At 40.8% G+C, this 23227-nt stretch overlaps 1 protein-coding gene across 2 annotated transcripts in view; it reads right to left on the bottom strand.

Annotated features, from left to right (window-relative positions):
* LOC108713588 (copine-9) overlaps positions 1–23002 on the bottom strand; it is a 215977-nt gene extending 192975 nt beyond the window's left edge. For both annotated transcript variants that reach the window (XM_041590878.1, XM_018257141.2), the window contains exons 1-2: positions 22835–23002; positions 21889–22125 (exon numbers count right to left, since the gene is read on the bottom strand). In XM_041590878.1, coding sequence (XP_041446812.1) covers positions 21889–21965 — 77 coding nt within the window. In that variant the 5' untranslated portion in view covers positions 21966–22125; positions 22835–23002. The remainder of the gene's footprint in view (positions 1–21888; positions 22126–22834) is intronic.
* Positions 23003–23227: the final 225 nt, after the last annotated feature.

Genomic DNA, 23227 nt, shown 5'->3' with positions numbered 1-23227 from the left:
TACTCCCCTGGCCTAGGGGCACCCAAGCCCAAGATCTGGGCCACCATATAATGTACTCATTGGGGCCGAAAGAGGCCCTAATGCCATGGGGTAAGTAGATGTCTCATAGATTATAATTGTTTAGCTTGGGGGGGGGACACAGGTTTAGATGTATTTTTATTTTCCTGTGATTAAGTGTAAGTGCGACAGGGAGCCTGGTATATGAGAGCGTATGTAACTCATTTAATGGCGAGTGCTGAAAAATAGGCAATTTCATCATTTTTACATGCTACATTACCACATGCCACCTTCAGTTTCCAGCCTCTCGCTCACACTGCTATTAGACCAAAGAACCGGGTGATTTCACTAATCGACTTGCAATATTTCCACCCACCGCCTTCCTTTCCATCGCTCATTTGCTTCAAATTCAAAAGCACTTGCAGCGGGTCAGGAGATACCCATCGGACAAGCTGTGCTTCTAGTATATTTTCTGATAACTGCAGTTGGCAGTTGATGGGCAAAGTTACCAGATGGGTGAATCTCTTTCTGATTTGGTAGATCCGTCTGATCATTTGGTTTCAGACCAACAAGATGATCACATAGGAACCCTGTCTAGATCTGTCAGGAGAAGACCTGGGGTTTCCTAGCTTCCTGATCGACACCTGACTGTCAACATCAACCCTTGAATTGACAGCTTGAGTTTGATTTGACTGTCAGACTGGTTGACTGAGCTACAACCACTAGTGAATAAAAGTAAGGCGCCACTCATTAGCGTTGGATTCTGCAACTGGATGCCAAGCTCTGAGCGGACCCACTGCCAATTAAAGTGGCTCATGCCATCATGGCAGGGTGTAAAGTCTTATAACAGAAAATCTTTCCCAGCTGCCAGTGAGTATATATGGCTGACAGTACAGAGCAACCTAGGAGAATCATTATAAGTGCAAAGACACCTTGTATCATTATAATAGCAATGTACATCAGCTTTGGTGCAAAGACAGACACAACAGCTCATTTAATCAGACACATGTTATCCCCAGCCCTGATCATGCAGCACACACGCATGCTGATGGACACGATGAATTCAGTAGCTGTCATTCCCAACAGCCACCATGGTCTCATTTACTGATGGATCCTGAGTTATCCAATCATTTGGACACATTGTGTTAATCTGAAGATTGTTGTTAGTGTCACCAAGAAAGAATAATAAAGAAAAAGCAGATAACAGCATTACCTTGGGATTCTGAAATTTTGCTTTAGAACATTAGAACCTCCATATTATCCATGCGGTGCACTCTACTGGCTTGTGTATAAGACCAAATGAAGGCCTTCTCAGTCTGATCTGAAATTGTTTAAATATGGGTTGGATAGGCTGGAAATTCCCTTTGGATAAGGACCACATGAAGCAGTAGATGTAATACATAGCCTCCCATGATCCAGCTGTTGGCCCCAAAAATTAATCATTGGATCAGACCAAACTGTTTGGGTGGACAACTCAAGCAAAGACCACCACATGAGTGGCCCTACCCATGTATGGGGAGCTTTAATAGGCCATATTCATAAAGATCTTCTGGTTGGGCAAGGTTGTCAACAAATAGATCATTAACCTGTGGATCACCAGTTATTACTTTATCCCACCAAAGCTATTTTTTCTGCCACATAATGAAACAGAAAAAAAATGAATGGGGGGGGCAGAACTGAGTTTATTGCTTTTTTACTGCAGGCAGCTGGGGCTTAGCAGATAATAAACAAGACTGATGTCAAGGGTAGGCAATAAACTCAATTGGAAATGCCCCCTGGCAGAGAATAAGAAAATAAAGGCACAGACCACTATAGCTGGTAGTAGTCAGAGCAGAAAGTGGTTAAGAGCTCTCGAAATATAGGCTATCCAACAGAGCTGACTATCCTTGATAGGTTCTCTAGATGCTTTATGGCAGTGATCTCCAACCAGAGGCTCGAGAGCAAACTGTTGTTCAACAACTCCTTGAATGTTGCTCCCAGTGGCCTCAAGGCAGGAGCTTATTTTTGAATTCCAGGCTTGGAGGCAAGTTTTGGTTGTATAAAAACCAGATGTATTTCCAAACAGAGTCTCCTGTAGGCTGCCAGTCCATATAGGGGCTACCAAAAGCCAATCACAGCACTTATTTTGCACCACCCAGGAACATGTTGTATGCTTGTGATGCTCCCCAACCCTTTTTACATCTGAATGTTGCCCACGATTGGGGACCCCCGTTCTATGGAGTCAGGAGTTCCTTAAAGTCTTACTACTTTAATTTGAAGTCATGGGGCCGATCTTTTTCCCAAAACTCAGTTATATACCAGTCCTTAGTGAATCTCATTCTCTGCCTCTTTTTTAAATTAGTGCAGTGATTTGATCCCTCCGCTGTAAAGGTTTACATAATCCAGCAGCAAATGTAATAGAAGAAAACAGATTGTATAGAAAATCTGGGCAGCACACAGATGCTGGAAATATAAACTGGGATTAACTACTTATTTTGTTGCTTAAAGTGCAGTTGCAGCACAGGCATGAGGCTGAATATTACCCTTTGTGCTTTGTTTTGATATTATTAAAGTAATAAATATCACATGATTGTGGCATCTCATGTAGATACTAAATATGGCCTGCTACTGGCTCATATATTCTGCAGAATTCAACTGTGTCAAAGCGGTTAGTAGTACAACTAGGTGCTGCTGGAACCCTTTGACCGGGTCAATATTTGTATGTTTTCTATGTATTTGTGTGTGGGGTTCTTCTATTGCTTTTCCCGGTGTCCCACCAGCCCAGTGCGACCCTGGGTGTAGACATACTCTTTCTGCCTTCCCTGGTCAATATCAAGTCGATATCAGATATTGACTATGGTGGCCCTTGCTTTTTTAATATCAGCACATATATGGACAACTTTATTCAGTATACCCTGTTAAACTGTATGGTCAAAGCCACCATTAGAAATCATGAAGCCCCATACTACATAACTGGCATCCCCTGTTATTAGTAGGGATGTACCGAATTCAGGATTCGGTTCGGTATCCTGAATCCTTAAAATCATGTCTTTTGGTCACAAAATATGGAAGTAAAAAATGTTTTTCTCTTTTTCCCACTCCCTCACTGAATAGCATATGCAAATTAGGGTTCAGTTCAGCATTCGGCCGAATCTTTCACAAAGCATTCGGGGGTTCGGCCAAATTCAATGCATCCCTAGTTATTAGCATGCTGCTGAGGGAGGAAACTCCCCCAAACACAGGAACATTCAAAGCCCTTCAAGATGGGTAGGTTGACCTCTGTTAATCAGCACTGACCATGGTACAACACTATATAAACTGTTCTTTGAAGTTGACAACTGTGTGATGACCTCTTAAACCAGGGTAAATACTTTTAGTTTCCCCATACTTGAGCCACCAAAACTAAAGCTAAATATAGGGATTAAAGCCCAGATACCAGAACATTGTTATGGCATGTATTATGGGAACATATGGACCAACATGAATGTTTTATGTACCCGCACTCATATATGTAGGAGACCTGGTCAGTAGAGCTGGTGACACAGGTGAATTAATCAGCAATTCAATGAATAAAACATTGGGATTAATCAGTACAACAAGTCACTCAATCAATGACACCGGTGGAGCAATCAGCACCAGAACAAGAGATGTCCCTTTCATTCCATATCTCTACTCACAGTCCTAATATGCAATTTTGCTCATGGAAGGTTTTATGACCCCCCCCCCTACTCCATGTTGCTTTATTATACACACTATAGCACAGTTACAACCCCCTCTGAACCTTTGAAAAAAAAACCAGTAGGTTCTATTGGCAAGAATTTGTTTTTATTTTGATAGACAGTTTTCCCAAACTAAATCAACCATTTTGCTTTACTGCAGTATATACACCATTATAGCCCTATTCCCTTGAACCATCCTGCTTCACTGTACATATTTCCACAGTTGTATTTCTCCCATATGGCAGGGTGTACAGATATACAATTCCAGACCCTTTCAGATTCAGGTGCATCTTGGATATGCCGGTCATGTCCTTTTCCGCCCAATCCCCCCAGAGCTGTGTGATCCAGGTTTTAGTAACTTTTCAATGCATTTCAGGCAAGGATAAACTAGGGCTGGGATGCAAATTAAAGCAGGCGACGGGGTGGAGAGGAAGTGTTGAACCAGGAGTCCCTGGAGCTGCGGAAATGTAAGCTGATGGGCAGAGAAGGTGGCAGATGGCAGGGGTGGCAGTTAGATTAGAGGCAATAGGGCTAACTTGGACAGTACAATGGCGTATATAGCTTCTGAGTATCCGACAGTTGCATCTATAGAGCACAGTTAAATCTCTTTGCTTCCCTACTGCAGTGGTCCATAACCAGTGGCTCAGCAGCAGCAAGTTGCCCAGCAACCCCTTGGATGTTGTTACCAGTGGCCTCAAAGCAGGTAGACTGCCAGTCCACATAGTGGCTACCAAATAGCTAATCACAGCCCTTATTTGGCACCCCCAGGAGCGTTATGAATGCTTACATTGATCTCCAACTCATTTTACATTTGAATGTGGCCACCAAGTAAAAAAGGTTGGGGATCCCTGCGCTACTGCCTACAATGCTGCACTATATGGACCCACAGTGAGGTTTGAGGCATTCCACATCTTGCCCCTTTGTACAGGCATCTCTGCACATAGATGTCTCTTGTATTGCTTTATTTTTCACAATACAGAGAGAAAGAGTCATGAATTAGTGAGTCCGCTCATGGATTTCATGCAGGGCCTCTCTGAGCATGGTCCGTGCTCATGAGAAACAAGAGAACCTCATTCCCAGTGGTCCCTCCAGAGATGGATGTGGTGTAAGTAAGGCAGATGTGTAAGCGTGACATAGGCAATGAGGCAGGGGGTAAGAAAGCACCGCTAGAGGGATTTACAGAACTCAATGTGCACGACTCTGAGAGCTGCAGGTGGAGGTAAAGCCGAGACGCTCTGAAGCAAATGCTGATTGTATTTGACAGGCGACCAACCAGGAGATGAAATTTTGACCAGGAGGTTCACTAATTTATGAGCAGCTATTACACATTTATAGGAGGGGAAGAAGCATCACTATGAGAGCAGCAGAGAATTCATTGAGAATTCAGAAATGAATCAGAGTGGAGGGTGGGAAGGAGGATATTGAAGGAAAAGGTTATCAAAGTTAAAAAAGATAAAGATCTGTAGGAGATGAAGGGTAACCGTGACAATGACTATGACAGCACTGACCTCTTGGGTGGAAGGGCCATATTTATTAATCACAGGGAGACATTTTTGGGGCAGATAAGGACTAACTGACCCACTGACTGTCCACATTTGACCAAATTATTTAATCTTCAGTGGAGCTAGAGACACGTTATATTTGTCATTGTCACCCACCACATCTACTATACGTTGTTAAAATAATTCAAATAAGGATGCACCGAATCCAGGATTTGGTTTGTGATTCAGCCAGGATTCTACTTTTTTTCAGGAGGATTCGACCGAATGCCTGGCCGAATCCAAATCGTAATTTGCATATGCAAATTAGGGGTGGGAAATTAAATCACATGACTGTGGGGGTGGGGGTGTAATGAAGAGCAAGAGGAACGTTTTCTTGACTGCCAGATGTAAATTCTGACAGTTCTGAACTAATTGCAATTTGATTTCTGACCTAAAACTACTCCTTAGTTGTAAGCTTTGTGCAAAGCTCACCAGCAGACGGGGGTGCGGCTTTCTCTATTGTGCAAGCTATGAACTTTAACACAAAGGAGGGTGCAAGAAGAGTGTAGATGATATCCTGCTATTCATAGGAAGTCCCACTCCCAAGGAAACACTCCAGAATGGAGCTGGAGAAAAGAAGCAAAAAAAAGAGACGCACGACAAATGCATATATTGTCCTTCCCTTCTCCTTCTACATCAACCAAAGGGATCTGGACCGTCCCACTGTCTATATAAGTGTATCCAATAGGCAACCAAATCATGGAGCACCAGGCAGCATTTGGGGTCATATAAAAAGTCCAAATTTATTGAAAATGTATCATAAAATCATGTTAAGCAACCAAGTGAAACAGCCCCACGCTTAACGCGTTTCGTGGCCTCACGCCACTTCTTCAGAAGCACGGGGCCCCACCCCTCACATCCCTCTATATAAAGACATCCCACACCTGATTAAAAGCATTAACTCATTGCCACCCATATAAAAACAATCGTGAGACCAGAGTGTTTAGAGCTGGATCTGTATATACATCATACCATGCTTAGATGGAGTATTCAATCAGTTATATGGATAGATAAATGTATAATTATAAATTAATCTAGAATATAGTAAGGACAAATTTAGAAAATGAGTTAGCTCATATATATATATATATACACATTCATCGATCGATGTCACCATCTGGAATAAATAAAATGTATAGAAATTCAATGATTTATATAATAATATTTTATAAAAATGATTTATATAATAATATTTTAAAGTCACCCAAATATATTAATCCTGTTAATTTTATACATATGATATATGAATATATGTACACGGCTCCTAATATCAAACAAGGAAAGCAAACACCACGGACAGCGCTAATCTATTCAGTCACAGAAACAGGAGAACTCACAGTCCCTATTCAAGCCCCCATGGGTCTCTGTGGTTTTTAGTTGATATATCCAGGAGGCTTCCAATCTTCCTAATTTATATTCATAATCACCTCCTCTCACTTCCCTACGCGGTTTATCTATCACTTGGAAAAGAACCTGTAGAACCCCATCGTGTTTGTCTATTATATGTTTAGCAACTAGTGATGGGCGAATTTGCGCCGTTTCGCTTCGCCGAAAAAAAGTTTTTTTACGCCGGCGTCCGTTTTTTACGCCGGCGCCTGTTTTTTCAAAAAAAAAAAATTTTGACGCCGGTGAATTTTTGCCGCGAATTTTCGCGGCGTTTTGCGAATTTCTTCGCTGGCGGCAAATTCGCCACGAATTCGCGCCTGGCGAATAAATTCGCCCATCACTATTAGCAACCACTGATTTTAAATCTTTCCTATCTGAGGCAGATACATGTTCTAAAAACCTTGTACTTGCCATCCGTGTCGTCTTACCTACATATTGTGCACGACAGGCACAGGTGATCAAGTAAACGATTCCCTTGGATGTACAATTAAAGTATTGGTTGGTATTTCATACTTCCCAACTGTCCATTTTTCAGAGGGACAGTCCCTCTTTTGACAGGTCAACCTGCAGTCCCTCATTTGTACTGGAAAGTCCCTACTTTCTATGCACTGAACAGCCAGAAAAAGAAACAAAGTTTCTCACTTAATTGGCTTTTAGCAGAGAGCCCAGAACAGCTAACAGGTGCAAATAAGATACTTTGTAACAATTTTGAGACACAAAAAAACAGTTTAGAGAAGGAGAAATATTTTCAAACTTTCATAACCTGCCAAATTTTGTAAAATTAACATGGTAATTAGGGGGTGTGGCCACAGAAAGGGCATGGCCAAAAAAAACCCGCTGCGCTACGCGCGAAAACAAATTTTGTCCCTCTTTTTACTTCCAAAATGTTGGGAGGTATGGGTATTGTAGGACAACCCCGTGACCGAACTAGTAAATGTCTTAGATGGTTTAACATGGCTACAGGTTTTACACCTATTCCTCCCACATTTATACATCCCTTTATATTTAAGCCATGTGGATTCAGATGTTTTAGTCTTAGAGGAAAAGAGGCTTTTAGAAATATGGGATGCTATATTCTCACCTCTCTTAAAAACAAATGAGGGTTTTGTATCTATCACACTCCTAAGTATAGGATCCTGGAGAAGTGTCCCCCAGTGTCTAAGTATGCTGTTTTTAATAAAGTGTGTATCCTTGCTGTATGTAGTACAAAACCGCACCTTCTGTGAATTTTTTCTGTTACCCACTATCTGTTTAGATTTGCACTGTAATAGATCACAGCGATTCAGAGACACTGCTCTATCATATGCACTTTTTATATCTTCAGTCCTATAACCCCTTTCGATGAAGCGGTCCCAAAGCAACATAGCTTGCTCCTGAAAAGCATCCCACGAAGAACAAACCCTACGTAACCGTATGAACTGTCCCACTGGGATGCCCCTCAGGCAGGAACTCGGATGTCCGCTGTTGGCATGCAACACTGTATTTCGGGTAATAGGTTTCCGGAACAAATCCGTAACAATATTATTATCTTCAACCTTAAAGATCACATCTAAGAAGGGTAGTTGAACAGGATCTGTTTCGTATGTAAACTGGATACCTTTAACTGCGTGGTTGCAATACTCCACGAATAAAGCCAAAGAAGTCTCATCACCAACACCTATGCAGTCATCGATAAATCTATAGAACCTGATTATTTTATGTTTGAAACAATTATGCTCACCAAAAACGTAAATCTTTTCCCACCAACCCATGACCAAATTGGCATAGGTTGGAGAGAAAGAAGCCCCCATCGCTGCTCCTTTCTGTTGTAAATAGAAACGTTCATCAAACAAAAAATAGTTAGAGTGTAATAGGAAATTAATACTCTGCATAATGAATTCGTTTTGGGCATTCGGAAAAATGTTACTCCAATTGAGCCAGAATTGAATAGAGTGCATTCCTATATCGTGCTCAATGGAGGAATATAGGGATGTTACATCCATTGAAAACCATCTAGTTTACTCCCCACTCTAAATCTAACATTTTATTTAAACACATGGTTGTGTCCCTTAAGTATGTTGGCAGTTTAACCACCAGGGGTAGTAGTAGTTGATCAACATATTTGGATAATCCCTCGGTCAAGGATCCTATACTAGCCACAATGGGGCGACTTTTAACATCCAGCAGCGACTTATGCACTTTGGGCAGTGCGTGAAAAATTGGTATAATTGGATTTTTACAAAATAAAAAATCAAATTCTTTCTTAGTAATAATACCCTCTCCCAAAGCTGTCAGTAAAAAATCTTTCAATCTCAATTGAAAAAAGGTAGTGGGATCTGCATCTAGTACTTTATATGTGTCTTGATCTGTTAGATTTCCTTTTCATAGGCTTTAGCATCCAACACCACAACAGCACCCCCTTTATCCGCACATTTCACCACAATATTTTTCTTATCGCTCAAAGTTTTTAAGGCCTTCTGTTCTCCAGGGCTAAGGTTCATTGCATGTTTATTTTTACCCGATTTTGTTCTATATTTATTTTTATTTTTAATATCTAAATTCTCAAGGTCCTGTTGCACTAGTCTATAGAAAAGTTCAATCTGATGACTTTTGGATTGAACCGGGTAATAATCTGAGCGTTCACGTAGATTTGCGTGGGTAACAGATAATTCAATCCCACCGGGATCTATATTCTCGTGTAACAACTCCTCCAGTGTCTGCAACCCACATAAATCTTTAAAGTCAAATTTAGGTGAACGATTTACATTAATCGATGAAGCTATACTCTCCTCCACTTCTAAAGTATCTAACTCAATTATCTCAATAGAAGCATTAGAAACATTTGAATTATTTAATATATCAGAATCACATTCTACTGACCCCCTCACTGATGGATTTATGGCAAAATGTCTTTTTAAAGTCAAATTTCTAACAAATTTATTCAAGTCCAAAATAGTTGAGAAGGAATTGCTAGCAATTCTTTGGACAAAGTTCAGACCTCTGGCCAGTAGAGAGTATTCGCTGTCTGATAGAACATGGGAAGATAGATTGATTATATTTCCGAGGGTTTGGTTTTTATCTGGAACATCATTACCCGCTAGCTCTCCGTTATATAATCTGGGCACCGTTCTCGATGAATTGGTTACCAACGAGGTTTCCTGTAGTAACCCTTCGGTTTCCCGGTACGGGGCCCCCTATTTCTCCTCCTTCCACCCCGCCTTGTGCGTTTCTTGTACTCCGAGTCCCAATGGGTTCTCTCATCGTATTGTCTCGGTTCCTGTATTTGTCCGGTAACCTCTCTTGTACTCTTAGATCTTCCGTATCGTCTCCCGAAAGCTCTGGGTCTGAGGTTAAAAAAGAGGAAGATGAAACTGGTGAAGAACCTCTTTGATCCGATAATCCCTCTGCCCGATCCACAAATTGGACTGATCTCTCGGGTTTTAAAATAGAACGGGGAGTAGATATCTCATGACCCTTACTGCCTGGATACTCTGGGTTGGCAAACTTGTGGGGGCGATATCCCCTTTTCTCAGACTTCCAAACCTCTACAGAATTATTGTCATAGTCTCGTTTATCCCGTTGAAATTTATCTCTTTTGAGATTTTTAATCATAGATTCATAGCGATTAATTTGTTCCTTAATATGGATCCATTCCGTGGGTTCAGAAACTCCTCGATCTGGTGTGTTGAATGGCACTTTATTAAGATTAGTAATCTCATCTTTAACAATTTCCAGCTCATCTTTATCCCTTGTTAGAATCAGCTGCATTAATTTAATAGAGCATTCTGACAGGATCTGATTCCAATTCTGCTCAAATTCAGGGGATATATTCTCATAAGCAGGGAATTTGCGTATGCGGAGGCCTCTAGGTATACGCTGATTTTTCAAATAATTTTCCAGGGAGCATATATCCCACCACAGACGTCCCTCTCTCCGCAATCGCGCGTTCCAAATTACAAAAGACGAATTTCATATCCACATCATCGGCTTCACCGGTTAAATTTACACCCTGTATATCGGGAGTTTCTGCAAAGATCAGTTCCGCCTGTCGCTTGCGTAGCGTTTCCATAGGTGCTCGTGTACAGCTGCTTCATTTTTATTAACCACTATGTTGCCGACTACAAATATAACCACAGTGTATTAATTGGTTAACAGCAATCAGACGGGGGGCTCTTCCAATCCGGATAAATTCGTATAGGAAACAAATAATAGAGAGCACTCACCCAAACTCGCTGTATGCCGACCTTGCCGAATGGGCTGACACATGCACGCGTTTCCGGAAGAACACGCTGAAAACTGTATCCAATAGGCAACCAAATCATGGAGCACCAGGCAGCATTTGGGGTCATATAAAAAGTCCAAATGTATTGAAAATGTATTATAATCATGTTAAGCAACCAAGTGAAACAGCCCCACGCTTAACGCGTTTCGTGGCCTCACGCCACTTCTTCAGAAGCACGGGGCCCCACCTCTCACATCCCTCTATATAAAGACATCCCACACCTGATTAAAACCGGCGAGTTCGGGTGAGTGCTCTCTATTATTTGTTTCCTACACTGTCTATATAAGGACATACACATAAATATATGGTTTATTCATTTTAGTCTGAGATACAAAGCACCCGGATATTATCTATTGGTGGTCAGATTTATTATTAGTTGTGCCTGTGTTTGTCAGCAACATAGTGTAGTAGTAGATACCATTACCAGTTGACCAGTCAAGGTAATGTCAAAAATCACAGCTTATGTTTTTAAGAAATTGGCCACATGGGCGCCCTTTTTTTTTGTTGTTGAAAAAGCAGTTGAATAGGAGCTCCTCTAACAGTATAGGGCATGTGTGTAACAGTATATTGAGCAAAAAATGTATGTGATTTTGCCCTCCCAAAGAAAATAAGGTGCTTTAAAAAAGAACGCCCATAGACCCTAATGTAGTGTGCTACAAAAATGATGCGCAACAAAATATGCGGGACAAAACAGTTTCACAAATTTTTGGCGGTTTCGTCGAAGCAAAATGGGACAGATTTGATCATCACTAGTGTGTACCCTGCAGAATAAAGAGCAGTGTGTTAGTGCGCTCTCTACAGAATAAAGAGCAGTGTGTTAGTGTGCTCTCTACAGAATAAAGAGCAGTGTGTTAGTGTGCTCTAGAGCAGTGTGTTAGTGTGCTCTCTACAGAATAAATAGCAGTGTGTTAGTGCGCTCTCTACAGAATAAAGAGCAGTGTGTTAGTGTGCACCCTACAGAATAAAGAGCAGTGTGTTAGTGTGCGCCCTACAGAATAAAGAGCAGTGTGTTAGTGTGCGCCCTACAGAAAGAGTGTGTTAGAGTGCACCCTACAAAAACACCTATATACTGTATGTATGTTATTACATATCCTCCAAGGGCTCTTGGTGCAATGATTATTCTGCTCACTGGGAACCAAGGGTTTATTGGAAAGTAAGTGCGTCACACATATGCATATAATATACAAACAAAGGGTGGTATAAGGTAAATTTATTATATATATATATATATATATATATATAATATCAAAACAGGGGGGTTGTGGGAGCACTCTAAAGGCTTTAAAGTATATATATAAGTATAATAAATGCTATTGCATATGTACCCAAAACAGGGGTTATTTTGTTACAAAGTTATGATCATAAAATTGATAAGCCACCATACCACGTCAAGGTAAACCCCGAATGGCGGTCCCTAACTTGTTTTATATTTTATGTGCATTTTAGCATTACCTGTAATCAATGTCCGTTGAACGCTGTTTTTTCACTAAGGGCTAAATCCTCCCCAGCCAGCAATCAGGCTTTTAAAGGAGAGATATTCCCAAAACAAACGCCCAATTTTAAAAGCATAGGATCACCACTAGTTTAAAGGGGGGGTATGGGGTGCTACAACCACTGAAGCTATGCCACAGCTCCTGGCTAAATATACAATATCAAAACAGGGGGGTTGTGGGAGCACTCTAAAGGCTTTAAAGTATATATAAGTATAATAAATGCTATTGCATATGTACCCAAAACAGGGGTTATTTTGTTACAAAGTTATGCCTGATTGCTGGCTGGGGAGGATTTAGCCCTTAGTGAAAAAACAGCGTTCAATGGACATTGATTACAGGTAATGCTAAAATGCACATAAAATATAAAACAAGTTAGGGACCGCCATTCGGGGTTTACCTTGACGTGGTATGGTGGCTTATCAATTTTATGATCATAACTTTGTAACAAAATAACCCCTGTTTTGGGTACATATGCAATAGCATTTATTATACTTATATATATATATATATACTTTAAAGCCTTTAGAGTGCTCCCACAACCCCCCTGTTTTTATATATATATATATATATATATATATATATATATATATATATATATATATATATATATATATATATAGCAGTAAAATGTACGTCAGATAAATCAATGTCTTAATGTCTTATCCAAGACAATTTATACACAATAGTACCAACAAATAAATACATCCCACCAATTTTTTCCCCTTGACAAAGGCTATTGTGCCTAAACGTTGGGTTATTCTCATTTTTTGGCAAAGTGTATTCCTTGTGGTTTGTTTCCCCTTTTTTGCCTTGAACTTACAAAATTGGTGGGATGTTTATATTTGTCGGTACTATTGTGTATATATAAAATATACATTTTACCATTATATATCTATATAAAAGTAATTTATCTTATACCAACCTTTGTCTGTATATTATTTAGAATGTGCAAACCCATCATATGTGATATTGAGTTTTGGGTTACTTGGTAACCCTGGGTTATTTGCACCTTGCACATTTGATACTTTGTTTTTAAAAAAACTTTCTTGCTGTTTGGAGTGCCCTCTGTGATCTGTGTTTCTGTTAGTGTGCGTCCTACAAAATAAAGAGCAGTGTGTTAGTGTGTGCCCTACAGAATAAAGAGTAATGTGTTAGTGTGCGCCCTACGGAATAAAGATCAGTGTGTTAGTGTGCGCCCTACAGCATAAGGAGGAGTGTGTCAGTGTGCGCCCTACAGAATAAAGAGTAGTGTGTTAGTGTGTGTGCACCCTGCAGAATAAAGAGTATTGTGTTAGTGTGCACCCTACAGAATAAAGAGTAGTGTGTTAGTGTGTGTGCACCCTGCAGAATAAAGAGTATTGTGTTAGTGTGCACCCTACAGAATAAAGAGTATTGTGTTAGTGTGCACCCTACAGAATAAAGAGCAGTGTGTTAGTGTGCGCCCTACAGAATAAAGAGTAGTGTGTTAGTGTGCGCCCTACAGAATAAGGAGAAGTGTGTTAGTGTGCGCCCTACAGAAAGAGTGTGTTAGAGTGCACCCACAAAAACACCTATTATTACCCCTTCAGTCAAAAACCTATATACTGTATGTATGTTATTACATATCCTCCAAGGGCTCTTGGTGCAATGATTATTCTGCTCACTGGGAACCAAGGGTTTATTGGAAAGTAATGCAAGTTCCCTTTGGAACTAGATCCATACTGGCTCTATTGCTGTACTGTTTTGCCCCCACTCTGTAATTAAAGGAAAAGCACAAGCAAGCCAAAAAGCCTATAACGTGAATAAACATTATTTGTCTCACTAGGCAGCTTAAAGTGTGTGGTGGAGGATGCTGGGATTTGTAATGCTCTCTGCTGTAGCTATGACGTGTAATGTTAGACAAGCTGGGTCTGTACCATGTGTTCCAGTGTTTGCAAATTTGTATTGTCCTCAGTAGTGATGGAATTCACCAGACACTAATTTGCAGTGAATTTCCACGTTTCGCCACAAGTGAATTAATTTGCAAAACTGCGGCGAGAATTCGCTGGCGAAAAATCTGCAGCGGCAAAAAAATTCGACATTCGTCAAAATCGGCACGCACATAGAAATAGTTGCCTGTCGAAATTATTCGGACGCCCATTACCTTTAATGCATTTGGACCAAATAGTCGCGCTCAAAGAATTATTTGAGACGCCCATTGGCTTCAATGTGTTTTGTGAATTTTTAACCGTTTTTCAAATTTTGCTGTTAATTCGCAAAATTTTCAGCGAAATGGCACAGATTCACCCATCACTAGTCCTCACCTTCTCTTTCCCTGTACTGCAGTGCTGCGCTATAACATACCCCTGGGCTCTATAGAGAAATTATAGTTATTACATTCCCAGTAGTAAATCCAGCCCTCGCTGACAATAAGTCTGCGTTTGAAGTTGATACAGAATGTCTGGCGCAGAGCTCTGTGGAAATCACACAGTTAACACATTCGCATAAAGACTTGTCATACGATTAGAGTCCAAACGGGCAGATGGCAGCGGCAGAAATTATTTTACCATCAGATAAATGCCCCCTGGGGATTATATGTGTCTGTAGGGGGTAATTATCTCATAGTAATGAGTCTCCTGTCGTGAAGAGATGCTGTTAATACCCAAGCACTTGATAGGATGTAATAACAGCAATATCTAATGACCTGCTGTTTGTCAGCACTTACCAGTCAGGACAGTGGGCACATAGTGGCACAGAATAACTGGCCAAGCTAAATATACAGTCAGCAGACGTGCCATACAGGGCTTTCTGACTATAATAGTAAGCTCTTTGGGTCTTGTTGAACTGCAACTACCAGCATCCCTGCTACACCCAAATGCAGGTCAACGACAGCTGGACATCTTAGAATGACCTTAGAGGTTGGCAGATGCATTTTGGAACAGATAAATATTACAGCTTGCTGTATACAGGGCTAGAGGGACTAAGGACATATTTGTGAGGTCAGACACCTATTAAAATTATATCTTCTTTTGAGTAAAATTTATTTACAAAAAAAGGAGCGAGGTCAATGGCAAAACTAGAATGTTGGGGCTCTCCTACAAAGGAATTTCTGGGGCTCTTCCCAGTGACATATCGAAGGCCAATAGCACACTCTGATTGTCACATGAAGGGATCCGGCAGAGATGTATAATGACTGTAAGTACAATGGTGATGTGATTCAGTCAAAGTGATGCTCGGCTGTAGCAGTGATTTGACTGATCAGATTTGGGGCCTGCGGGGCCCTTATATAGGCCCCTGGCAAGTGCAGAAAAACAGGCTCAGATCCCCTGTACAATTCTTATACAGTTGTATATCTCACTGTACATACAGTACAAGAGTGGTGGGAAGTGGACGACCCCTGGCCGGCATAAAGTACGGGGCTCCTTTATATTTGTCAGCCATGTGCTCTGTGACTTGTGTCAGATCCATAATCCAACACAGAATTCTGGAAGGGCTGAGCACAAGTAATAAGTGCATGGGTGGGATTTAAGAGCTGGGATTTTGCTTCTACGCCCATAGCCCTCCATTAATGACTGTCCTTTACATCAAGACTTTCCTCTATTGTCACTGGGAACTGCAATTCCAGGCAACTTTAATAATCTTAAGGTAATGCTTCATGTGTAATGTATTAGTTAAACCTGTCATTAAAGGAGAACTAAAGCCTAACTAAAGAAGTAGCTAGAAAAGTTGTAAATTATGTTTTGTGCTTCTGTACCAGCCCAAGGCAACCACAGCCCTTTAGCAGTAAAGATCTGTGTCTCCAAAGATGCCCCAGTAGCTCCCTGTCTTCTTTTCTGCTGATTCACTGCACATGCTCTGTGCTGCTGTCACTTACTGAGCTTAGGGACCCACTCAAAATATACAGTAAACATAGAATAGAAATGTCACAATATAAGGCCGATTAGTAATTAATACAGATAATTACTACATGGCAGCACAGAAACCAGTGCAATTAGCATCAGAATTTAAAAATCAGCCTGGTAGCATCAGCTTATATTACAGACCAACCTCATTTTCTGCTGGATAATTAGTGACGAGCCCTAAGCTTAGCTTCTCAACAGCCAATCAGAGCCCACTGAGCATGTGAGTGTCACAGACACTTTCCAAGATGGTGACCCCCTGTGACAAGTTTGAAGTCCTGGATCATTGCTGCTATTGACAAGCTGAAACTTTAGGCTGGTGCAATAAGTTCAGTATATAAAATATGATATTTTTAGCCACATTCATCTTTAGGCTTTAGTTTTCCTTTAAGGGGATGTACAGTCATCCAAACAAAAGAAGGTTAGAAATGTCCGGTCTTTTATAGAAATTCAGAGCTTTTAATCCTGTCCCTCATGGACTAGATATAAATGGCTTATATAGTTATGGATGGGTTTGTTTATATTGCACATATTATGGGTTATGCACAATATATGCACTTTATGATTGGTGTGAGAAGAGGTAATAGATATGCACTTTATGGCACAACATAGTGTTGTTAATAATAGACAATGTGAATTGTGGTTATATAGGCACAATAATTGGTACCCTATATTAGTTACAACCAGGCAAAATTATTTGCACTTTATTGCAAGGTTGGTAGTAGTTTTTAGGTAAGGTTGTGATTGCACAAATAAATGGCAGAAAGGGACATACCCTTGTGTTAAAATGAAGGAGTGGAAGCGGGAAAAATGTTACTGTATTTATATATTCTAAATAATATGTATTGAAGTGTGCTTTGTTCTTTAACACAGTACTGTATATGTTGATTGTGAGTATGTGTAATATGTATTATATGGTCTGCATTATGTTTGCATTTCTTTTGTATGCAGAAGAGCTGGCAATAAATATGACTTGACTTTGAAAACTCTCCTTTCAGAACCGAGTTGGCTTCAGCACCATGGAGAGCTCACTCAACCTCAACATCAGTGCCCAATGCTATTTGCTCCCCCTATGGGCCGATCCAGGGTCAGGAATCTTATAATAGTAGTTGAGACTGGAGAAGCATCCTACAAATACAAATCCTACAAATACCCTTTCCTTCAAAAGAAACAAGTGTATTGTGTGTAAATTCCCATTAAGATAATGCACAGCTGGAGATATTAACCCTCTCGTTGGCTGAGAGGCTTTCCATATTAGGTAATTCACCCAGGGGCAAGGGGGAAGGGACGGGAATCTACCATCCCTGCATTAAACCTACAGCCTGCCTGACTTACCTGAATACAGCATGAGCTCCCGGCAGGAAATTTATGATCTTATCATATATGAGGTTATAGCTGCCAACATATTTATATCCTAATCACAGTGTGTTCCCTGGAGAGCAGCACTGTGCAGCAACATAAGGTCCTTTTTATTACTGCTGTGTCCACAAAACTGGGTTCCCAGGCAGGTTCCCCCGGCACACGTTCCTAATTATTCAAAGCATATGCTTCCCCCCTGTAAATATATGAGTTATTTACTCTCCAAGCATTTCACTCACCCCCAATCTTACATGTGTCTTTCTTTAACTTCAGATGAGATGTTAATATGATTATGATCAGATCTCAAGATTTTAATGATGATCCTCAAGTTGACCACACCCAAGCTGGTTCTTTTACAACTGGATTGGTTGACCTGTCCTTACAGTATACACACACATATATGGCCAAATTGCACAGATGCCCATTTGCCAATGACCACTGCACAAGAGACTTTAACTGAAATACAAACCTCCATATCTCATAGTGACAAACACAAGTTCTAAAGTATGATATGGCATCATTATGAAATATCTTACGGGGTTAGTGTGATACTAAGGGGCCCTTAGGGCCACTACTTAGAGCACGTACCCAAAGCAGGTATAAGCTCACAGGCAAATAGTAACAGGGCTCGCTTGCATGCACCCATAGCGATGAGCAATTAGGAGCAAATGATATGTGCATGGTGGGCATTACACCCATTGCTGCCCTAGTGTTGCATGTTCAAATGATAAATTACCCCTCTAATGTTCACGGGGGACCTTAATTATCAAAGTCTGAATTCATCTCACTATTTTAAAGAAAAACGTCCAACCAAACTAAAATCCATGATTGGACCTTATTTATTATTAAAAAAACTAACGATTTTATCAGATCAGGGACAAATACGAAAAAATTGTGAAAAAATCTGAATCGTATGATTTTTTCTAATATTTTTCCAGAATCTCTTGATTTTTTTGGACTTTTTCCCAAAAAGCCCAAAATAGTCGGATTTTCAGGCTAATTCCTGAGCAGAAGACAGAAACTTCCTAATAGGATAGGGACTCTTTCCATTGACTTATATACAACCTCGGCAGGTCTGAGATGCCGGATTTTCAGGTTCTGACTTTTTCCATGCTCTGGGTTTAATAAATCTAGAAAAAAAAATTTTTTTCCCACTAAAAATTTAAATTTTATAGTAAAAAAAACTGCAATTATTCAAGTTTTTGGCATTCAGACTAAAAAAGCCCCATAGTCTGCAATTCTCTTTCAAGAAACCACCACCATTTAATATGGTAATAAACACACTTTTGGGGGGCAAGTTATGAATATATATTTGGTACAGCTTCACTGAGGACTATGGGTAGTACATTGTTAAGATAACATATAAAAGATAGATGAAAATCTTATACTCTTGCCCTTCCCCCAGACAGCCATTGGTTTAATGGTTGTTTCTATATTAAACTTCTACATATTTCAATAGTATCGGTTAATTTTCTGGGGGGCAGCTCCCATTTAAGTGAGAACACACAACCAAAAGGCAAACTGAGGGGCATCAAAATGCTTTGGACGGCTAGAGCGGGCACCTTGGCCTTAGCCCTGTGCAAAGAGATGAATAGAGCATTTGGGCATTAGGAAACAGAAAAACAGTTTGGATTAATGATGCGGCACTAACTGGTGCCCGAAGCCACCGCTTTATTTTCCAATAAAAGGATAATTGCTGCTTTTGTAAACCAACTGTAACTATGATTTGAATCATCTACATGCAAATTGGGAATACATTAGTGGCTGTTTTGCACAGGACTCTTTTTTGTAGATTTTTACTGAACCTTGAAATGCAGTGTATTATTTACACACATAACTGGTGTAAACAGGAGACAGGTACAGTGGGGGAACCCTTACTTGGGCCCCCAGTTGCTGTGAACATTAATATAGGTAATTATAAATGTCCTAGCCACAGGGTGTTGGAGGGCTGCTTGGAGTTGTAGTTTAACAAACTGGAGAGCTGCAGGGTGGACATGTCTGGTCTATGTGCCTTACCCCCATTCAGATGGGACCTGCTTTGGAGATATCCAAATATATAACATAACAATAACATGTAAAATGTAAGCCTTTAAGTGAATCTGTATTCTTTGGTGGTTGGGGTCAGTGACCCCTGATAGTCACACAGCATGTTGAGTTGCAGGGTGGGAAAGAAGCTTCTAATACCTCAAGACAGAAATAAAAAATGGAGACTGACTGCTTAAAATGAATTCCATTCTCCCCATAAAGGTCTACCTGCTGGGACAGGGCTAGAGCCTGTAGTCGCAGGCAATGCATTAAATGGCCTCTCTCTCTCTCTAAAGCCTCCCTTTATCTGGCAGATGTGAGCTTAACCCAGGCCTCTCTGTAACAAGTTTTTCCTTTCACGGCAATTACCCACATTTGCTTCTGGGATGAGTACTTATCCCTCGTCTATTTAAAGAGAGAGAGGTAGAACGGGAGAGAAACCCGACATGCATTTCTTCTGCATGTTAGACTTGTCACGTGTATGATGTGGCACATACGTGTTATCCAAGGCACTCATATATAAGTTATACGGCATTACTGTACTACAGATGTGTGCTGTTACATTCTTACGCATTCCCTCCCTGTCTCTCTCGCTCTCTTACACACAAACATACAGTATACATACATATATGTGTTATAGATGTGCATGATGTGCCTGAATATATATATATAAAGACATCCTTGATAAAGGCCCCAACGAGGGGCGAAACGTTGGAATACACGAGTGATGTGTCAATAAAACTGTTTGACAAAATTGCTGGAGTGCTGGTCCATCTTGAACTGTGTGTACATATATATATTCAGACATACACACAAGTATATATATATTTTCACTAAAACCCTGTGAGTGCCGCAATCCTTTTTCACTGCTTATTTCCGATGCTGGCACCCAGGTATTAATTTTGTCTACGGAGTGCACCATTCCTTTGGTTTTATATATATATATATATATCAATTATCTGTGTATCCATCCATCATGTATTTAATGGCAATTCTATCTGTCAAACTGTCTACATCTATCTATCTTTCTATCCATTCATCTAGGTTGCCCTGTATATATGTATCTATCTCTTTAAATATCTCTCTTTCTCTAATCTATGTATCTATCCATCAGCCCATGCTCATTCTGGCTCTAGCTACCTGCCTGCCATTTATCATCTATATAACCTGCCTGGTTCTTTCACGGCACAGATACAGACAGATACACACAATTATGGACAAAAGACTGAGATGGGAATTCCTTTATGTGCCATTCATTCCGCCAGAGAGTAGCCTGACAGTCTATTCCCACTAATACAATTTGACTGATCTCTCGGAGCCCATCCGTATGTTTCCCCCTGTCCCCCCACTAGCGAGTCACCAAGCTCTTTGTGAAGCAAAATGCGATACGAGTGAGTAAAAAGTCATTGTTTAACCCTTCTGCTTCCCCAGCAGCAAGAGAACCATTCTCCAAGTCTCCTCAGAGACAAAAGGGTTAACACAATCATTCTGTGCAAAAATAAAATTTAACTCCCTGCTCCCCCACAACTGTTGGCTGTCTCAGATCTAAGTGTCAGTTCCATTTAGTGACCTTTAACCCCTATTCATAAACATCTCTATCCAGTCGTTATTTTCTCCTCCAGCGCTTCCAGAGAGTTTAGAGCAGGGTTAATTGGATGAGGAGCAGCTGAGTGCAGATGCCAAGGGAAGTAATTAAAAGGAACCCAGCAATGATCCCTCTCTGAGCGGCTCCTCTGATTAACATGAAATAAATAAAGCAGAAGTGCTGGCTGACTAGATATTAGATTGCAAGCTCTTCAGGGAACAGAATCATTGCTTACATGATTCCACAAGTGAGTATTTTATGGTTTAGCCTTTTTGTAGCAAATCTCTTTAAGGCACAGGACATACTGACAAGCTTACTTAAAGAGACATACACTCCTCACAATAACGTATAACCAGGAAGCATTCATGACTTATATTCTTGACTTAGAAACATATCCATCAAATATAAACAAATGACTGTAAAGTGTCCCTTTATGTGCAAATTAGGTGTTTTTTTGCATTCTCCAATAAATCAGTCTCCCAAAGTGATGTTTTAGACTGTTCCTTAATCAACATCTCAACTAGAGACCCTACACTCCATAACTCTATAACTGTCCCCACCTCCGACCTTGTTCTAGCCTGGAACTTGGTTGCACCTGTAGATTAACTATTGCATTTCTGCTGCCTTCCTCCCCTTCAGAACAAGCTAAGCCAGAGCTCAGAACCCCCCCCCCCCCTCCAACCCACCTGCAAGACACGGTGATCTCTATTTTAGTTGCTGGAACACTGGTGTGCACAGGATCAAAGTCTCCAATGGATGCCATTGTCCCGAGGTCCAGGTTGCAGAGCTGCTACTCAAGTTCTTGATGCTCCTCAGACAGTTCTCCTGTTCCACCAGGCAGTTTAACTCTTGAGCTCAGGGAAGAACACACGCAATAGCCATCAACACATCCTAGGGGGGTCCATCATAGAAGTCCATAAAGGCTGCAAAGCAGAAGAGGACAGAGATGCACCTTTATTGTGTGGGCTCCTGGTTTCCCTCTATTACACTGAGATTTCTGTGGCTGTCTCCAGGCTTCTAATCTCCAGGGGCATCTTTTCTAGAGTAATGCTCCACTTTATCAAAGTCCCTCCACCTCGTTGTCCCTATCAGCTCATTAACCCTGTAGCTTCTGCAATAGCTTTACTCTAATAGAGAGAGGTTTAGTTATAAGATTTACATCTCCATTCCATCCTTGCTGAGGCTTTTATTCATCACCAATGCCCCATACGATCTGCCCTTCTTCACCTCCCCTCTGGATTTTTCTTCAGGCATACAATACAAAAAGCTCTCCACCCTGCCTGATGGAATAAATGTGCTTGCCTGCTCTTTGTATAAGGAATCTCTACTACGAGACCAGTTCCATACTGGGATTAAACCAGCACAGATGTATCCGGGAATTAAATTCCATCTGAAGCAACAGAAGATACATCTGTTCTTGTTTTCAGCTATGTTATATCTATGGTTGGTACCCAAGCCCCCCAGTATCAAACTCTGTCTGTACCAATGGCTTCTATGGAAAGTGGGAGCTGATTAATGAAAGTTTTCCTTACGCTTTCCTACAATAGAGATACTTATATGAATCCGATTGAAAAACCAATGAAGGGAAGGGATTTCTGCCTAAGATGTGCAGTCACTATCTATTGTACTTACCAAGGCAGAATGATGTTCCTGGACCTTGTATTTGAGATGAGCCCTGGAAGACTTTCCTTCTCTTGTCTTATGGAATTGTCATTCTCCCGCCTTGCTGGTAAGTTACGGAGAGGGAGAGGAAAGGGAACCTGCCTGCATCCCTGAATATCTTACACAGAGAGACGGGGGAGTTGAGATCTTCTCTAAGCCTTGCCCAACAGGACCCCTAGTGGCGAAAGCCTGGAAGTGTTTGGCTGAGCAGCTGCCTGTAGCCTGGATTTTATATTTGTTAGTTCTGGGCAAGGGCAGGAAAGAAATTGTTAAATGGGGACAGGACAAATGAATTGGCTTAGATTGGCAGCACCGCTTCTGCACTGTGTATGTTAATTCAGGATGGGTTCAGTTGGTCAGTGT

This window comes from Xenopus laevis, chromosome 4L (assembly GCF_017654675.1).
Source record: "Xenopus laevis strain J_2021 chromosome 4L, Xenopus_laevis_v10.1, whole genome shotgun sequence".
Lineage (NCBI taxonomy): Eukaryota > Metazoa > Chordata > Amphibia > Anura > Pipidae > Xenopus > Xenopus laevis.
The sequence above is the reverse complement of the archived record's forward strand: the minus strand, read 5'-3'. Positions and strand labels throughout refer to the sequence as shown.